Below are 20826 nucleotides of genomic sequence, written 5' to 3' on the forward strand. Positions count from 1 at the left end.
CACGTTTCGACCCCAATAACGATTCTTGCAAGGAAGCCATCACCTTCTCGTTCAAAGTGCTGAAGAAGTTCTTGACAAGCATGAACACGTTGTTCTCTCATTTCAGGAGTCAGGTGCCATGGCATCCGTCTTACAGCCACTTTGTGAAACTGGAGCACATCATGCAGAATGTGATGTGCTGACCCATGACTAATCTGTAACATGCTGCAGTGTCATTTAGTGCCACTCGGCGGTTTTCCTTCACTATGGCTTCAACTGCTGCAATGTTCTGTGGAGTCACAACTCGTTGTGCCTGACCTGGACGAGGAGCATCTTCCACTGAAGTCACACCATTTGCAAACTTCTTACTCCATTTGTAGACTTGCTGCTGTGACAAACATGCATCACCGTACTGAACCTTCATTCATCGATGAATTTCAATAGGTTTCACACCTTCACTACACAAAGCCGAATAACAGAACGCTGTTATTCCCTGGTGCAAGTCGGCAAGTGGGGCGGCCATCTTTATACTGATACTGCGACGGTATGTGTGCATCTACACTATGCTGCCACCTAGAGGCCACTCTGCACGCTGTTTGTAGCATGCTTACCAACTTACAGGATAACCGCGCGAAATTTCGATTTGTTATTACAAATTTAAGGTTTTCATGTGACTCGCCCACGTATAAAACTTTTGTCAAGTAGTCTTTGATTAGAATTATGAAGTACCTAGCTTTAGAACTGACATCATATGCATCGGTCCATGTAGTTCTGAATGAACTAATTTAAGTACATGATTAGTTTGAGAGATAAAACATTTGAAAGGAAACATGCCTGCTTACCTTCTAAATATTTTACAATAGGACTGTTGACAGCTCCTTTACATGCATTACCTTTGTCCAAGCCTATATGTAAATCTTTCATTGAATATAAATTTGAAGTCCCATCATCTTGTGCCATACTTCAGTGTCATTTAATTACAATGTCCACTTTGGTTTTGCTTGTAAATTTAGCATCCATCTACTTTACTCATACCACTGATAAGAGAATATATGGCAAAAAATTCTTCACCAAGTCATAAATATAACAGCCCCTTTTATAAAAAGAACTTTTTCTGTTGTTCCGCTAACTGATGGCAAATTTGTATTTTATACCCTAAATTAAGTACACGGATTAGTGAAATTCCTGTCTTAGTACAGCCTGCGAAGATGTCAATGAGTGTGTACATATCTTTTAAAGCTACATATCCACTGTTGGCTGCAATTACTTCTGAACTGATCATTGCCTGGGGCAAATTTCATTCCCTTTGACATTTTGATGTACATCTACATTTACATCAACATGACCACTCTGAACTTCACACTTAAGTGCAAGGTTCATTAAACCACTTTTAGACTATATCCACTCTAACAGTACATGGGAAAAAGAACACTTAAATCTTTCCGCGTGGACTGATTTCTTTTATGATTTTTCTCACTGCAACGAAAAACACTTATGTTTTAATGACTACTACCCCAACTCGCATATCATATCCATAACTACTCCCCCCCCCCCCCCACCTCCCCTCCCCACCACCCACTTTCACAATAATACAAACGGAGCCGACCTCCCTTGAACTTTTTCAATATCCTCCACCAATTATATCTGTTACAGATCCTGTACCGTGCAGCAATATTCCAGAAGAGGACTGTCAAGTGTAGCACAGGCACCTCCTTTAGTAGACCTGTTGCATCTTCAAAGTGTTTTGCCAATAAAACACAGTCACTGGTTTGCCTTCCCCTTATCTATGGGATCGTTCCAATTTAGGTTGATCATGATAGTAATCCCTAGGTATTTAATTTAATTGACAACCTTTAGATTCGCATAATTTGTCTTGTAACTGAAATTTAAGTCATTCCTTTTAGTACTGGTGTAGATGGCCTGAGTCAATTGCAACTTTTCACACCATACAGATATCTTTTCTAAATCATTTTGCAATTGGTTTGATCTTCTGATGAATGACCACAACATCTGCGAGCAATTTAAGAGCGCTGCTTATATAGTCTCTCGAATCATTTAAATAGTTTACGAACAACATGAGGCCTATAATGCTTCCTTGGCGAATGTCAGATATCACTTCTGTTTTACTCATCTGGAAACCTATAAATATGGAATCAATTTGAAATCCTCTGTTGATAGTACTCATAACTTTGTGTGAATAAAGACCAGTTGTGTTTCACAAAAATGAAACTTTCTGCAGCTGGCTGTGCTGACTAAGTGTCAACAGATCTTTTTCTTTGAGGTAGTTCATAATATTTGAACACAGTTTATGTTCCAAAATCCTGTGCCAAATCAATGATGGTGATACCGGTCTGTAAATCAGCAGATTAATCCTATTTCCTTTCTATAGTATTGGTGTGACTTCTGCAACTTTCCAGTCTTTAGGTATGAATCTTTCATTGATTGAGCAGCTGTATACGATTGTTATATGCACCAGAGCCCTGATGCCAGTCTCTTATGTTATACGCCTGATTTAGGTTTCATGAAGAATGGGATGTCTGCTGCTGCTTCTGACAGTTTATTGCTGGTCTTTGTTTTGCTCCAGCAGTATCTGCAAAAACAGCTGTATTTTTATAGTTTTAAGATGGTGCTTTGGGAAAATGTGACATGCATCCTGCTAGTGATCCTACTTTTAGTTACAAGAATCATGGTATCAGACAACGATTTACAGCAACCCACTTGCAGTAACTGTCTAAATCAAATCTCCTGTGGCTGCAATATTCAAGTTTTTTCAAATCTATAGTTACCGGCTTATAATTGCCAGGGAGTAGACCGCAATCAACCCATTAGCCTTATACTTAGAAATTTAAGCCATCCAACAAGTTGAAAGTTCTTCAACAGCAAGCAATTTTGTAGTTGTGACTGAAGTGTTGTCAACAAACCTATTCTCCTCTGAGAATCACAATATAGTCATTTCAGTTTATCCCACATTTCGTCTTCCGTGGCAACCTTCTGGATACGCATATAATTCGCCAGATGAACGGATAAACTTTTATTTCCTTTTGAGCTATTTATCTTCATTTCATTCTCATATTTCTTAATAATGCAGTTATGTCTTCTAATATTCTATTCCCTAGAGGTTCTCACTGGTGGAAATAAGCTAGACCTGAGATAAGCTATAATGTTTATATGTGTGTTCAAATCATGAAATTAAACAGCACTACCTTTTATTAATTCACAGAAACGAATCTTGTGGCCTTCAACCAGTGGTTCAGGGTGGTTATAGTTTCTATACTATTATTTATTAATGTTTTTATACAGCGGTCACATCAAGAGAACATTAAAACAGAACAATATATAAGCGCAGAATGTACACAGTAACATGTGTAACTTCCTGAAGATAAGAATACTTTTAACATCTCTAGTGAGCTGTTTCTTTCTCTTTTCCTATAACTGGAGTTATTTGACTGGAAATCCTTACCTGTGAGTTTTCTAGCAAGTTTGAACCAAACATGTGATCTTGCAACACACAATGTGGACCTCCAGGACAAGGTCCAGATGCCTCATGCCTTCGGATAACTTCAAGCCTTTCTTGAAGAACACCAATCTATAAGAAATATATAGATAAATCAGATAGAGAGGTTTAGGAGGTGGATGGAGGAGAGGTTTAGGAGGTGGATGGAGGAGAGGTTTAGGAGGTGGATGGAGGAGAGGTTTAGGAGGTGGATGGAGGAGAGGTTTAGGAGGTGGATGGAGGAGAGGTTTAGGAGGTGGATGGAGGAGAGGTTTAGGAGGTGGATGGAGGAGAGGTTTAGGAGGTGGATGGAGGAGAGGTTTAGGAGGTGGATGGAGGAGAGGTTTAGGAGGTGGATGGAGGAGAGGTTTAGGAGGTGGATGGAGGAGAGGTTTAGGAGGTGGATGGAGGAGAGGTTTAGGAGGTGGATGGAGGAGAGGTTTAGGAGGTGGATGGAGGAGAGGTTTAGGAGGTGGATGGAGGAGAGGTTTAGGAGGTGGATGGAGGAGAGGTTTAGGAGGTGGATGGAGGAGAGGTTTAGGAGGTGGATGGAGGAGAGGTTTAGGAGGTGGATGGAGGAGAGGTTTAGGAGGTGGATGGAGGAGAGGTTTAGGAGGTGGATGGAGGAGAGGTTTAGGAGGTGGATGGAGGAGAGGTTTAGGAGGTGGATGGAGGAGAGGTTTAGGAGGTGGATGGAGGAGAGGTTTAGGAGGTGGATGGAGGAGAGGTTTAGGAGGTGGATGGAGGAGAGGTTTAGGAGGTGGATGGAGGAGAGGTTTAGGAGGTGGATGGAGGAGAGGTTTAGGAGGTGGATGGAGGAGAGGTTTAGGAGGTGGATGGAGGAGAGGTTTAGGAGGTGGATGGAGGAGAGGTTTAGGAGGTGGATGGAGGAGAGGTTTAGGAGGTGGATGGAGGAGAGGTTTAGGAGGTGGATGGAGGAGAGGTTTAGGAGGTGGATGGAGGAGAGGTTTAGGAGGTGGATGGAGGAGAGGTTTAGGAGGGGTAGGTAGGTAGATAGGTAGGTAGGGGGGGGAGAGGGGTGGGTAGGTAGATAGGTAGGTAGATAGGTAGGTAGGGGGGGAGAGGGGTGGGTAGGTAGATAGGTAGGTAGATAGGTAGGTAGGGGGGGAGAGGGGTGGGTAGGTAGATAGGTAGGTAGATAGGTAGGTAGGGGGGGGAGAGGGGTGGGTAGGTAGATAGGTAGGTAGATAGGTAGGTAGGTAGGGGGGAGAGGGGTAGGTAGGTAGGTAGGTAGGGGGGAGAGGGGTGGGTAGGTAGGTAGGGGGGAGAGGGGTAGGTAGGTAGGTAGGTAGGGGGGAGAGGGGTGGGTAGGTAGGTAGGGGGGAGAGGGGTAGGTAGGTAGGTAGGGGGTAGAGGGGGGAGGGCGTATGGAGGAGAGCGTATGGGAGAGGGGGGGAGAGGGGGGGAGAGGGGGGGAGAGGGGGGGAGAGGGGGGGAGAGGGGGGGAGAGGGGGGGAGAGGGGGGGAGAGGGGGAGAGAGGGGGAGAGAGGGGGAGAGAGGGGGAGAGAGGGGGAGAGAGGGGGAGAGAGGGGGAGAGAGGGGGAGAGAGGGGGAGAGAGGGGGAGAGAGGGGGAGAGAGGGGGAGAGAGAGGGAGAGAGAGGGAGAGAGAGGGAGAGAGAGGGAGAGAGAGGGAGAGAGAGGGAGAGAGAGGGAGAGAGAGGGAGAGAGAGGGAGAGAGGGTTACACTGAGTACAACTATATTTCTAATGTATAATGGGCAGCCAACTGAAAACAAACACCAGCCATGACAGAACCATGGAATGATTCCATTCAAAAGAAATCATTACATACATTAAGACATACATTCATCCCCTGGGAGATGAGACAATCACTTATTGTTTCATAGAACACAGTCGTCCGCTGACAGATTCACAACCGCATCCGCTCTTCCAATTCCTTGGCTGACAAACCGACATCCATGCATGGCAGTCTTGTCAACAAAGATGTGAAAATCACACTGTGAAGTTCTGGGCTGTGCAGAGGATGCTGCTACCGAGACATAGCCTTCGTTCGATTGGCTGTGTGAAGGCAAGCATTATCGTGCAACAGGACGATTCCTTCTGACTGCTTCCCTGGACATTTTTATTTTATGGTGCATTGCTGTTTCTGCGAAGTATCTTCATAGTAATGTGATGATTGTAGCTCCACACTCAAAGAACTTGACAAGCAGAGGGCCCTATGGTCAAAGGAAGTCGTCATGATCTTACCAGAACGTTTCCACTATTTACTTTCCAGTTTGCGTTCTGACTACCTGAATGCTGTCAGATGGAATCATCCTGCTGCACAATAATCCTCACACTACCAATCGGACAAACGCTACACTTCAGGCAGTTAGAATGGGAAACACAGCAACATCCTCCATACAGACAAAGTCTTTCACTATGTGATTTCACACATTTTCTGATCTGAAGAACGCTTGCTTTGATGTCTTTCAGTCGGATGAGGATGTGCAGAGTTGGTGCAGTTGTGGATCCGTCAGCAGCTAACTGCATTCCACAAAACAGGAATTTACGGTCCAGTTGCTTAGTGGTATAAATGTTGTAGCACGTGTAGTGATTACTTTTGAATGGAATCATTAAATGGTTCTGTTGTGACGGGTGTTTGGTTTTCGTTTGACTGACCAGCACATCAGCGTTGAAGAAACGATACCACATAACTGACTTCTTGTTGATTGTCAATTTGTAAGCATCCTTTGGTCTAAGAACAATTTTTGTTAGTGTGGGAATGACAAACTTTAATTTTTTACGAGGAAAATGAAGCTGGAAAAATACCACATACATCAAAGACAGGAAAAAAATGGATGTAAATTTCATGAAAATGCAAAGGAATGAAATACCACACACCTGGAGCATAGTAGTATTGGGAAGCAATACTACGTAAAAGCTAAAGTCTACTATGCAGCTAAGAACATTGCTACAGCTTATCACGTATCACTATATGTTTGAAAATAGTTCTCTAGTCATCAATTCGGTACAAAAAAATGGACAGTTCTTCTGAAGACAATCTTTACAAAGGACCAAAATATGTGCTCTGCTGAAAATAACACATGAAAGTGAAGATTTGTTCCTTGGAGTATACATATCCTGTTACAGCAATCCAAAAAAAACTTTGAATCTCACAAAGGGACCTAATGGACTGGCCCTATTCCATTTTCTTTATAACTGTTGCACAGGTCAGCATCAAGGCAGTAGTTTCCTAGCGCAGTATGATGCATTTCTTCAAATTCGTTTTTGAAATTTCAAAGTGCTATTAAGTACAAGTCTTGAGCATGTAGCTGAATGCTTACAGCTAGCCTTGAAATTGCGGAATCACTGGTTCGGTGCTCACTTGCAGCAACTTTTTTCGCATTTTACATTTTTACCTTTAAATTATTCTATATTTTTTATCAAGCTAAAATGTTAGTTACCAATAATGAATAATAACTTATGATAAAAATAACTTACTTTTAATTACTAATCACAAGAAAATGTTAACTGTCTTATTGTGAAATGAAAAGTTATGTATACAAGGTGCGATCAAAAAGTAATTGGAATTTTTTCCATTTCGCATGATTTATAAATCCAATTTACAATTTTTGTTTTCTGTGTGGTACACATGTTCCTGACAACTTATTGTTGACAGGTGATAAATATTTTCAAGTGTTTGGTGAATTTTTAGGTTTTTTTGGGGGGCGGGGGTGATCAAAGAATCTACAGTAAATTTTGCTTGAAAAATGAAATAATAAAGTGCAGCACTGCATTCAAAATGATGACTGCAGCATTTTGCGAATCTACAAGTAAGACAAGTGCTTACTAATGGTATAAACTTTTCAAAAGGGGTCGAGAAGAAGCTGAACGCGATAACCACGCAGGATGCCCAAGCAATCTGTCACTGATGACAAGGTGGAACAAATAAAGAAAATGGTTCTGGGAAACTAACAAATTAACATCAGAGGTTGCTGATGACATCAGCATTTCCTTTTGCTCATTCCGAGCTATTTTTTCGGACGTTCTAGGCATGAAATGTATGACAGCAAAGTCTGTTCCAAAATTGTTGAATTTCGACCAAAAACAACATCACATAGACATCACTCAGGGATTGCAGAACAAAATCAGAAACAATCCAGAACTTCTAAAGAAGAACACGGGTATACCACGTAGGACATTGAAACCAATGCCCAATCGTCCCATAGGAAACTGCATGAAGAGCCAATACCAAAAAAAGTTCGAGAAGTTCGATCACGTAAAGGTTATTCTCACTGCTTTCTTTGATTACAATGGGATAGTGCATCACGAGTTCCTGCCTTACGGTCTTAAGGTCAATAGGGAATACTACCTGAAGGTTATACGCCGTTCATGTGAAGCAATCTGAAGAAAATGACCAGAACTGTGGCAAAACCACTCATGTAAATTGCTTCACGATAATGCTCCCTCACACCTCAATGCTTGTTAGTTATTTTTTAGCAACAAAAAACAAAGCCATTATATTGCCTTAACAACCATATTTGCCAGACATTGGCTCCTGCAACTTCTTTCTATTTTCACAGTCTGAAGAGAGCCACAAAAGGACATCATTTTGTCACCACTGACGAGATAAAAACAGAATCACTGAAGGAGCTGATCATCATAACAAAATGGAAATTCCAGAAGTGCTTTTAAGATTAGAAAAAGCATAGGCACAAGCATATTATATCTGGGAGGATTACTCTGAAGGGGACAAATTTGATACTGATGACAGATAAATCAAGATTCTTTTAGGGGGGGGGGGGGGGGGGGAGACACCGTGTTACTTTTTGACCACACCTCTTATAAGCACTACTGCTCCAGATTCCAGTTTCTAGACAAAAAATTTTCACATACTAGACAAACTGACTTAGGGAAACAACGACCATATTTTAAATTTTTTTTATACATTGTTAACACCTACCCCGCATGTTTGGTTAATTTCATATTCAAACAGTTATCACTGTGCATGGAAATTAGTCTGAATTGTGACTTAGTTTTATAGTCTTTTACTACTCCCATTTTTTCTTTTTGAACAGATCGGAAAATTACTTTGTAACAAGTCAAAACCACAACTGATGCCATTTTTGTGACCCTAGGCTGAAATATATAACATAAAATATTTTATTTTCTGTGATTCTCGAGTTTCTCCCGGCATATTTGATAATCAAAATATCCACGGGTGTGCTGCCGGTCTATAGTGTCCAACGGGCACAATATTTGCAGTGGTTGGGCGGAGAGCACGTATTTCGAAAAAATGGGTACTCAAGAGTGGCAGATTCAACGTCTATCTGCCCAACCACTGCAGCACAACCTGTTGAGATGGATGAAGTCACGACGGCGGAGGTAGGCACTGCGTTTATTCCATACACAGGCGCACTCTCGGGGAAAATCGCTCGCATTCTGAAGAAACACCGGGTCGGAACTGTTTTTTGTCATCCAAATAAAACTCGTGCACTGGTGGGGAGCGCCAAAGATAACCTCGGTTTGAGGAAGGCCGGCGTGTACCAGGTTCCGTGTCAATGTGGCAAGTCGTATATTGGGCAGATGATGCGTAGCGTCGAGGATCGATGCCGTGAACACCAGAGGCACACTCGACTGATGTATCCGAGCAAGTCGGCGCTCGCTGAACATTGTTTGTCGGAAAATCACGCCTTGGAGTATGACCGCACGAGGATTCTGGTACAGACGTCGAGATACTGGGACAGCGTTGTTAGAGAGGCCATCGAAATTCGCACCAATGACGACCTCATAAACCATGACTGTGGCTATAATCTTAGCAAGGCTTGGGAACCAGCGATCGGGTTAATCAAGAGTAAATCGAGCAAACATATAGTTGTGACGACCACGGCGGACAGAGCCATTACACCGAAGTCATCTCAGACGCCGTCGCAATCTGTTCCACCGCGCGACCGTGGCGCGGGGCGCGGACGGCGGAGGGAGCGCGGCGTGGGCGGAGGGTATTTAAATCGGCCGCCGCCGCGACCGAACCCAGTTCCCTCTGAGCAGCCATAGCGTACGGATCTCCGTGCCGGCACGTTCACAGGAGCTCAGTCCGTTAGTTCACCTGATGATGGCAACATGTATGATCGCCGAAATATTGTGCCCGTTGGACACTATAGACCGGCAACACACCCGTGGATATTTTCATTATTTTATTTTCTATTTGGCATTTCACATATTTGAACTGAATTTTAATTTAGAGTGAATTCTTGCAATTAACAATTAAAAATAAACAAATATGAATCAAAGTTTTGATGAAAATTTGATAATAAATATAGACATCAAACAAAAATTAAAACAATATTTGTACTAGTGAGAATCAACTGTAACACTGTCATTTCAAGACTAGACCACTATGCATTCAGCTATAGATGGCTCTTTTAAATATACTTAAATGATTTTTACTAAGGGGACACCGTTGCGAATGGGCTTCAAACAATCCATTTTTAAAACCTTGTTTCATGCTCCAATTATTTGGCTACAAAATGCCATTTGTTTCATCCAAATATGACAACTAGCTTCATAGTTATTAATTTTTAGTGATGCATGGTAACGAAGTGTCATGCCCACTTTTTCTACGTCTTGCTGAGCAGTGACTGCAACATAGCAGTTATTTGTGTTCCACATATACTCTTATTTCAGTTGCAAGAGAGAATTATTGTTCCAATGTTTCCCAGCTTGTCTGCATTACTGACTACCATTTGTCAACTCTAATCTTTGTTGTTTATCTTTTAGTGACACAAATTCTAGTGTGCTTTCGTGGAAAGTTATAAGCAGAATGGGTACGAAAAGGAAGTTTGGGTAAGTCCAGCTTTCATGGAAATGAAAAAAAAAAAAAATCATGAAACTGCTAGTTATGAACAGAGGAAATAAAATAATATTGAAGGTGAAGTCAGCCCAAGTGTCAGTGTTTCAAGTTAAAAGGCTAAATACTTCCTGTTTTCTGAGTGCCTCTCAAATGCATGACAAAGGAATATGTCATGTGAACAGTGTTTCTCCTCCTACTGCCACAAAAATTCTGATTTTCATGAAGTTATTGTGTGAACTTGAAGAAAACATACTTGCTGTTAAGACTGTAGTGGAAACATCAGTTTGCATGAAGCTGTGGGGAAAACCAAGGGAAATGTTTGTAATCTAATTCTAAAATGTCTGGAATGTAAATTTACAGCCAATACAATGTCTTCTCATATAACCAGAAGCAGACACTATGAAAACAACATACAATAAAACACTTTTTTAACATACAATAAGTGTGCGCATTTAGATCAATTGGAAAAGGGCAAAATTCAGGTGCAGTAGTGAACAGCCCCCCTCCCCCTCCCTGATGCTTACAACAAGACTATTGTGCTGTTGTGGCTGAGGTGTGTCTGCAAGGCTGACAGCAGCAACAAAAGTTCAACTGAATGACCTAGCCACAGGAATATTGCTGCTGGTTTTGATGGCAGTTGGCAGAAACTTGGGCATATATCCCTAAACAGTATTATGTCAGCTGCTACTTCTGATGCTGGAAAGGTTCTGGATACTGAAATAGTTATTTCTGCAACATATGTCGCAAAAATCCCAATACCCAAGGACTATAATGAATCTAGTGGAGTCGTGAAAGTGGCTGGTGGTAACATTTTCAGAATGTCTAAGCAGTCAAGATGTGCTGTATACAGAGGGGGAGAGTAAGGCCTATCGGAAAGTGATTGAAGAGAAACCATATGGGACTACAATCAAAATTAATAGAATTTAGAGTAGAGGGCACGTACATGAATGGAATCACGACTTCTGAAGTTACATAAAGGAAAACAAACCTGCCAACTTTTACAATTCATCCACAAAATTTACGGAAATTGCAGCATTTTACAGTTTTAAAGATGGAAAAGTATCATTTTACAACTTTGCAGATAAAAATTCGATAATCACCCCATTTCCGTCAAAGGCTCCGCAAGTTCTACATTCTGCTCCATTTGTTCGTCATGATTTAACCCATAATCTTTGACAATGTGTGGATTTCATTCCACGTGTGTGTGTGTGTGTGTGTGTGTGTGTGTGTGTGTGTGTGTGTGTGTGTGTGTGTGTTTTACCATGTGCATAATCTTTGTTCATGTGGGTGGTGTCATGTTCATTTACTGGTTTAAGACTGTGTGTGGTTTGATATGTTTCAATGAAGTGTTTAAAAGCCTTGAGCGTTTATGTTGTAATTTGATGTGACATTCAGTGATCAAGGTTCCTTTAGATATTTCAGTACAAATCAAGACTTTGTTCTCCGACATTTTCATACACTATATTCCTATTTTAGGATTCATGAATAAATCCAAGAAGGCATTTAAAAAAATCATATTCTATTGATTTTCCGTGCATACTAAAAATCAAGAAAGGGAGAAAAATTTGCTTATGCACGCTACGTGGTTGCACACGGTGGAAGAAATGATTTAAGAAATGTAAGTGATTTAAGTTATGTTAAATCGAAGGAAGATAACAAGAAAATCAACGCCTTTTTTGCGAAGTCTGGAAACATTGCCAAAGACTTAATTAGGGCCAAGTGTGTGTCTACTTCCTTTTTTGTGGAACACAATGTGCCTTAAGTGCGGCTGATCATGCTGGTGCTTTATTTGAGATTATGTTTCCCAAATTAGAGTTGCAAAGAAATATAGCTGTGGCCACATGTAAATGACACGCACTGTAAGTAAAATGGCAAAAAATGCATCATCCGAAGTTAAGTGCCTTCAGAACAGATGTTTTTCGTTGGCAAGAGATGGAAGCAATCATACAAATAACAAGTTGTATCCTGTTTTGTTACATTATATTCCATGGGAATAAGAAGCGAGCACTGTGCTATCCACACCAGCGTCAGACAGGTTCTCAACAGGACAAAACATAGGTAACCTGATGTTATCACAGGTGAATTCTCATAACATACCAATTGAAAACTGTGCAGCTTTCTGCTCTGACAATGCTCCTGTTATGATAGGACACAAAAATGGGGTTTCAGCAGTTCTGAGGGAAGTTCAACCGGATATTGCCATCATAGGTTGCATTTGCCACTTTATTTATCTAGCAGCTGAAAACAGGGCTGGAGGAGGTGGACGAGAGCCTTGTTGATGTATTTTATTTCTTAGACAAGAGTGTGAAAAGAAAATAGTGCCTTCAGAAATTGTGCAATAAACTGGCAAAGAAAATTCTGAATTATGTACGTAGCAGGTGGTTATCTTCTGGTAGATGTTTGAATATATTACTGGACCAGTGGGATCCACTTCTTTCTTCAAGGAGGAAGTAATATTATGTAACTAAAACATTTCCACAAGCTTGACATCTTTCAGAATATGTAGAGTTGAACAAAATGGATACAAAGAGTATGAGAAGAAGAGAATTATTGATTCTGCTACTGTACATGCCCCTAAAGAATAGCATATTCTTCCACACGATAAATCCATCCTAAAAAGTAAGACTTGTACTACAACATGTGAGGGAAAATTGTTTATGTTCCTGCCCTCAAACTTTTGCAATTTCCTTCATATGACTATTCCTGTATTTGACAAATTGAATATTGTCAAAAGCTCCTCACTGCTTTAAGTTGAGTACAACTCTATTCAAAATCAAATAAGTGGTGATAAGTTAGTTACTGGCATCAGACTTTGAACATAATGAATGATCTGCAAGATACAGATAAATCCATTTTCTTTTCACCACTTAGAAACTACTTTTGTACTGCCTGTGACTCCATCCCCAACAAGTTTCCACTCAAAGATGATGTGTTAGAGCATGATCAAGTTGCAGGTTATATAAGATTTAAGATGTACAGTTTTCTTCCATTCGTTTTTCTTGGAAAAGTTTCCTATCATGTTATGCAAGGAAGATTGGTTGGTTGGGTGGAGAAGGGACCAAATTACTTGGTCATCAGTCCCTCTGACCTTAGGTTAACTAAAGCCGATAAAATCCCACATTAGGAGAGGGAACTACAATGTCCATAAAATAATAGGGAAAGAAGGAAAAGGGCGGAAGAAGAGGTGAAGGAAAGAAAGTGACTAATCAAAGGGGCGGGAAGGAAGAAGCACAGGAGACAAGACAGACGCTCAAGACATAACAGACCCCATAAGAAAAGGAGTGGGAAGGCAGAGGGCCGGGGTGAACCACCAAGCCCAGTTGAAGCCAATCCAGTCGGGGCGAAGGAGGGGAGCAAGAGGGCCTGCTATACCCTCCACTCACCGGTAAGGTGGCAGGTCCCTCCCTTAAATAAAGCGATAAAAACCCTCATCACGAATAAGACATAAAATGAGATCCACCACTGAGGCACTGTCAGCCAACACCAGGGGTAGCGAGTCTGGAAAACAAAGTCCATCGTAGGGTGGCTAAGTTGGAGCAGTCCAATAAGATGTGAGCCATAGTCAACATCGATCCACAATAACAGAGAGGGAGGTCCTCACGTCGGAGGAGATAACCGTGAGTCAAACAAGTATGGCCGATGCGGAGCCGGCATAGGACAACAAGAGGCCTTACGAGAGGCCCGTAAAGGAGGACCGCCATAAGATTTTTAGAATCCTTCATTGCCCTGAGCTTGCTCGGCGAAGAAAGAGTGCGCCATTCTGCATCCCAAAGGCCCAAAACCTGACGGCGTAATGCCGAGTGAAGGTCTATTTCCAGAATGCCAATAGGAAGAGATGGCCTGGTAGTAGCTAATTTAGCCAGTTGATCGGCAAGTTCATTGTCAGGAATCCCAACATGGCCTAGGGTCCAAATGAAAACCACTGAGCATCCACATTGAGCGAGAAGAGAAAGGAAGTCCTGGATAATGATGACCAATGGGTGGTGAGGGAAGCACTGGCCAATAGTGTGCAAACCAGTCAATGAGTCACTGCAGATAGCGAAGGATAGTCCTGAGCAGGAGCGAATATGGTCCAGTGCGCGAAAGATTGCTACCAATTCTGCAGTAAAAGCACTACAGCCGTCTGGCAAGGAATGAAGTTCTGTGCTTCGCGCGCAGGTGTAAGCAAAACCAGTGCGGCCAGCAACAATGGAGCCATCAGTATAGATCACTGCTGAACCCTGGAACGAACTGAGGAGACAGTAGAATTGGTGGCGAAGAGCCATTGGAGGGACAGAATCCTTTGAATCAATTGAGAGATCAAGACAGAGCTGCAGCCGAGAGACGCACCAGAGACGGGTACGTCCGTGAAAAGAGAAGAGAGGCGGTAAAGGGAGTTGCTGGAGCTCAGAAAAGAGCGACTGAATGCGGACAGCCATGGTAAGCTCACATCGTGGCCGCTACTGCGGCAGGGTGATCTCCGTGTCTGTATAAAGGGGACCATAATTAGATGCTTTGGGGCACAGCGAATGCGGAGCGCATAAGATACCAGCTGTTACTGGCGCAGAACTCACAGTGGTGGAATCCCCAACTCTATGAGATGGCCAAGTACGGGGCTAGTCCGAAAAGCATCAGTCGCAAGTCGGACCCCACAGTGGTGGATGGGGCCTAGTATCTGCAGCATTGAAGGCGACACAGAACCATAGACAGGGCTTCCATAGTCTAAGATAGACTAGACCAACGCTTGATACAATCACTAGAGAGCAGAGCAGTCTGCACCCCAGTTGGTATTGCACAGACACCCAAGAACATTGAGATGGGACCAGCACGTCCTCTTCAGCTGGCGAAGATGAGGGAGCCATGTCAACCGGGCATCGATGACCAGACCCAAGAAGTGATGGGTGTCCACCACCTTGAGGGGCTGGCCATCGAGGAACAGTTCCTGATCAGATGCGCCAAGTTATCCACCGTAGAGCGCCCACAGCGAAAACCACTGAGTCGATGACAAAAGGTTGCGGGATTCAAGGATCCCAAACAGCCGCTGACTCACCATGCAGTCAAGGAGCTTGCAGAGGGTGTTAGTAAGGCTAATTGGACGGTAGCTATCCAACTGAAGAGGCGGCTTCCCTGGCTTCAACACCAGAACAACAATGCTTTCCTGCCAATGGGTAGGAAAGACTCCCTCACTACACAGACGGTTGAAGGGGGTCAGTATATGATGATGGCCAGCCACCTATAAGTGCTGGAGCATTTGTATCCGATCTGGTCCAGGAGCCAGGTCAGGACAAAGGGCGAGGGCACTGCCAAATTCCCACTCACTGAATGGGGCATTATATGGCTCCAAGCAGCGAAAAACAAAAGACAAAGGCAGTCGTTCTGAACGCTCCTTCAGGAGAAGGAACGTGGGCAGATACTGAGCCGATGCTGAAGCTTGAGCAAAATATTCTGCTACAAAGTCCAGATTGGTAAGGACAACACCATGCACAGATATTTCTGCAACCCCAGTGGGAGGATGGTGGCCAAATATTCGCCCGAGTTTCGCTCAGACTTGTGAAGAGGGGGTGTGGGGGTCCTATGGCAGCTACATATCGTTCCCAGCAAATCCGTTTCTGAAATTTGATTAGGTAGCAGGCTGGGGCACAAAGTCGTTTAAAGACCAGGAGAAGAGCAGTAAAAGGGTGCCGCTTGAAGTGTTGAAGAGCACGGCGGCAGTCTTTCAAGGCTGCAGCAATTTTCGGAGTCCACCAAGGGACCATCTTCCGGGGGAGGGGGGGAACCTGAGGAAGAAGGGGTTGCTGAAAAAATGGCTCTGAGCACTATGCAACTTAACTTCTGAGGTCATCAGTCACCTAGAACTTAGAACTAATTAAACCTAACTAACCTAAGGACATCACACACATCCATGCCCGAGGCAGGATTCGAACCTGTGACCGTAGCAGTCGCGCGGTTCCAGACTGGAGCGCCTAGAACCGCTCAGCCACTCTGGCCGGCAAGGGGTTGCTGAAACAGCTGCTGAAAGGATGGCGCCAGTCAAAGTCTGAATAGATTCATCAACACTGTCGTGTGGCAATACAGGGGGGATGCGAGCAGAGGAGAAGGCACCCCAATCAGCCTTAGATATGGCCCATCTGGGAGGGTGACGGAGTTAGAGACACTGAAGGAAGGTCAAAACAATTGGGTAATGGTCACTGTCACATAAGTCATCGTGGACGCTTCTCTAGATGGAGGGAAGAAGGCTGGGTCTGCAGATGAGAGGTCAATGGTTGAGAAAGTGCCGTGTGCCACACTAAAGTGTGTGGGAATGCCTGTGTTTAGTAAACAGAGGTCAAGCCCTGCCAGAACAGCTTCCAACTGTCCTGCCCAGGGCAGCAGTTGTATGACTACGTCAAAGAGGGTTGTGGGTATTTAAGTCTCCTAATAACAGGAAGAGAGAAGGGAGTTGTTGAAGGGTGGTGAGAGCATGGGATGTGGGTGGGCTGTCAGGTGGGAGGTAGTGATTACAGATTGTGATTGGAGTGGCCAGTGGACCCTGACAACAATGGCTTCCAAGAGTGGTATGGAGGGGGAACCATTTACTAACAACGTCCTTGTGGACCAAGGTGCAACCACCACTAGAAGCCCGCAAGGGGGCAATTCAGTTCCGACAGAAAGCGTGGAACCCACGAAGGGCAGGTGAGTAAGAATTGACAAAATGGCTCTCCTGGAGTGCAATACAAGCGGTAGAGTAGAAGGTAAGAAGGTGATGGCAACTCCAAAAGGTGATGGCAACTCCAAAAGGTGATGGCAACTCCAAAAGGTGATGGCAACTCCAAAAGGTGATGGCAACTCCAAAAGGTGATGGCAACTCCAAAAGGTGATGGCAACTCCAAAAGGTGATGGCAACTCCAAAAGGTGATGGCAACTCCAAAAGGTGATGGCAACTCCAAAAGGTGATGGCAACTCCAAAAGGTGATGGCAACTCCAAAAGGTGATGGCAACTCCAAAAGGTGATGGCAACTCCAAAAGGTGATGGCAACTCCAAAAGGTGATGGCAACTCCAAAAGGTGATGGCAACTCCAAAAGGTGATGGCAACTCCAAAAGGTGATGGCAACTCCAAAAGGTGATGGCAACTCCAAAAGGTGATGGCAACTCCAAAAGGTGATGGCAACTCCAAAAGGTGATGGCAACTCCAAAAGGTGATGGCAACTCCAAAAGGTGATGGCAACTCCAAAAGGTGATGGCAACTCCAAAAGGTGATGGCAACTCCAAAAGGTGATGGCAACTCCAAAAGGTGATGGCAACTCCAAAAGGTGATGGCAACTCCAAAAGGTGATGGCAACTCCAAAAGGTGATGGCAACTCCAAAAGGTGATGGCAACTCCAAAAGGTGATGGCAACTCCAAAAGGTGATGGCAACTCCAAAAGGTGATGGCAACTCCAAAAGGTGATGGCAACTCCAAAAGGTGATGGCAACTCCAAAAGGTGATGGCAACTCCAAAAGGTGATGGCAACTCCAAAAGGTGATGGCAACTCCAAAAGGTGATGGCAACTCCAAAAGGTGATGGCAACTCCAAAAGGTGATGGCAACTCCAAAAGGTGATGGCAACTCCAAAAGGTGATGGCAACTCCAAAAGGTGATGGCAACTCCAAAAGGTGATGGCAACTCCAAAAGGTGATGGCAACTCCAAAAGGTGATGGCAACTCCAAAAGGTGATGGCAACTCCAAAAGGTGATGGCAACTCCAAAAGGTGATGGCAACTCCAAAAGGTGATGGCAACTCCAAAAGGTGATGGCAACTCCAAAAGGTGATGGCAACTCCAAAAGGTGATGGCAACTCCAAAAGGTGATGGCAACTCCAAAAGGTGATGGCAACTCCAAAAGGTGATGGCAACTCCAAAAGGTGATGGCAACTCCAAAAGGTGATGGCAACTCCAAAAGGTGATGGCAACTCCAAAAGGTGATGGCAACTCCAAAAGGTGATGGCAACTCCAAAAGGTGATGGCAACTCCAAAAGGTGATGGCAACTCCAAAAGGTGATGGCAACTCCAAAAGGTGATGGCAACTCCAAAAGGTGATGGCAACTCCAAAAGGTGATGGCAACTCCAAAAGGTGATGGCAACTCCAAAAGGTGATGGCAACTCCAAAAGGTGATGGCAACTCCAAAAGGTGATGGCAACTCCAAAAGGTGATGGCAACTCCAAAAGGTGATGGCAACTCCAAAAGGTGATGTAAATATCCATTACAATTCCACTGGAGGATTCTCAAGTCAGAGTCCAAAGTGAAAGCGAATGGACCGGAGTCGGTCACGCCACCGAGTCGCTATCCGTCACCAATAAGGATGGGATCAGACTCTGTTGGTTCATTGACTGTAGGCGGGGAAGACTGCACCTCAGGGGGTACCAGAGGGGCCTCGCCCTTGTTCCTGCGTTTCTGCTTCTTCTCTTGGGAAGGAAGAGAAGGGCAGACTTCAGCGAGGGCAGGCACGGAATTACATCGGGCAATGTTGGTGGCCACCGGCCGCAGATCACGCTGCCGATGTGGAGCAGTAGATCGCTTTTCAGGGGGGTGCTGGGAAGAGGAGTACCAGGAGGGAGCTCCAGTAGCGGTGGCTGCCGAAGGAGGGGAGCACTTCTCCGACGGGGGAAGGAGAACAGCACCCGAAGGGATGGGTATGGGTACTGACAGGCAGGGGGAGTGGGAGAGGGAGAGGGGGGGAAGGAAGAGGCTGAAGGCATGGAGCAAAGACGGTGGGGCTGGGAAGAGGAGGGGGTATGAGGGGGAATGGACGTAACTGAAGCAAAAGTATAAGTCATAGACACGGGATGGAGCCAGTCATACTTTTGACAAGCCTCAGTGTAGGTGAGCCGATCCAAGGTTTTGTACTCTTGAATCCCTCTCTTTCACAAACACCGGGCATATAGGTGAGCATGGAGAATGCTGTCCATGACAATTTACACACATTGGCAGGGGAGCATAGGCACTCCCCTCATGGAGGGGGTGCCCACAGTCACCACAGACGGGATCAGTGGTGCAGCAGGAAGACTTTGTCCAAACCGTAAGCATTTAAAGCATATCATCGGTGGCGAAATATGAGGTTTTACATCACACCGATACACCATTACCTTGACCTTCTCTGGGAGGACATCCCTCTCTAAGCCCAGGATAAAGGCGCCCGTATCAATGCAGGCGCCCGTATCAATGCGGGCGCCCGTAGCAATGCGAGCGCCCATGGCAATCAATGCAATTGTTTGGAGGGCCACACTGCAACGAATGCCTCATCAGTTTGCAGAAGAAGATCTCGGTGGAGAATAATCCCCCTTACTATTTCAAAGATTAGTGGGGCGTGACGGAGACTGGGACGTCACCGAGACAGCCACAAGCACACAGGGCGTCAGATGTCTTGATGAGCAAAGCACCGGACCACATCGATTCCACTTCGCCATACTTATCTTCAATTGTCTCCATCAAAAACAAAGGCTTGGTCGCCATCTGCCAAACAGGTACCAAGGAAAAGGTTTCAACAAAAGCCAGGGAGCTTGACCCTCCTCCCAGGGGGTGGCCAGGGTCGGGAAGGCCGAAGGATCAGAAAAAGGAGTGTCACGTCCGCTAGCACTCTTCGAGACGGCCACAGAATGGCCAGGATGGTGAAGCTTTTGTCGCTTCATGCGCAAGGCATCTGCCCTAGTTTGATCAGGGGCTCGTCCCGTGGGCATCACCCAACCACAGCAAGGGCCGTCTGGATACAGCGGCCATTGCCGGGAGATCTGGTGCCCCAAAGCGATGAGCATTGACTTGTGGGCATACACGAGGCATTAACAGCTCAGGTACTAGTAGCGTGATCCCTGTGGTTTCAGGGGGCTCAGCCAAGTGGGTACTTAACAGCCCCACCACACAGACTGGCTACCGTGCTGGTGACCTAGCAGGAAGGGGGCCAGGGTGGAAAGGGAAAGGGGGAGGTGAGGGGAAAGGGGCATGGGAGGTGAGGGGAAAGGAGGGGGAGAATTGGGTGAGGGGGGGAGAATTGGGGGAGGGGGGGAGAGAATTGGGGGAGGGGGGGGAGAATTGGGGGAGGGGGGAGAATTGGGGGAGGGGGGAGAATTGGGGGAGGGGGGAGAATTGGGGGAGGGGGGAGAATTGGGGGAGGGGGGAGAATTGGGGGAGGGGGGGAGAATTGGGGGAGGGGGGGAGAATTGGGGGAGGGGGGGAGAATTGGGGGAGGGGGGGGGGAGAATTGGGGGAGGGGGGGGAGAATTGGGGGAGGGGGGAGAATTGGGGGAGGGGGGGGGAGAATTGGGGGAGGGGGGGAGAATTGGGGGAGGGGGGGGAGAATTGGGGGAGGGTGGGAGAATTGGGGGAGGGGGGGAGAATTGGGGGAGGGGGGGAGAATTGGGGGAGGGAAACCTGCACCATGTAAGCTAGGTAGGGAGTTCATCACCAAATGGCTCACACTGAACGGAAAATTTTGGAAATGGAGGTCAAACCCCAAGGGGACCAAAAACGCCGAAAAGGAGACAGAAACAGCGAACTAAACAATAACACAGGTCAAAACAAAGCCAGGAGGATAGCCAGGTCAACATAAAG

At 45.1% G+C, this 20826-nt stretch overlaps 1 protein-coding gene across 1 annotated transcript in view; it reads right to left on the bottom strand.

Annotated features, from left to right (window-relative positions):
* LOC126457232 (chromodomain-helicase-DNA-binding protein 7-like) overlaps window positions 1-20826 on the bottom strand; it is a 311277-nt gene that overhangs the window by 244953 nt on the left and 45498 nt on the right. The window contains exon 4 of the mRNA XM_050093361.1: window positions 3440-3565. Coding sequence (XP_049949318.1) covers window positions 3440-3565 — 126 coding nt within the window. The remainder of the gene's footprint in view (window positions 1-3439; window positions 3566-20826) is intronic.

This window comes from Schistocerca serialis, chromosome 2, assembly GCF_023864345.2.
Source record: "Schistocerca serialis cubense isolate TAMUIC-IGC-003099 chromosome 2, iqSchSeri2.2, whole genome shotgun sequence".
NCBI classification, from domain to species: Eukaryota; Metazoa; Arthropoda; class Insecta; order Orthoptera; family Acrididae; genus Schistocerca; species Schistocerca serialis.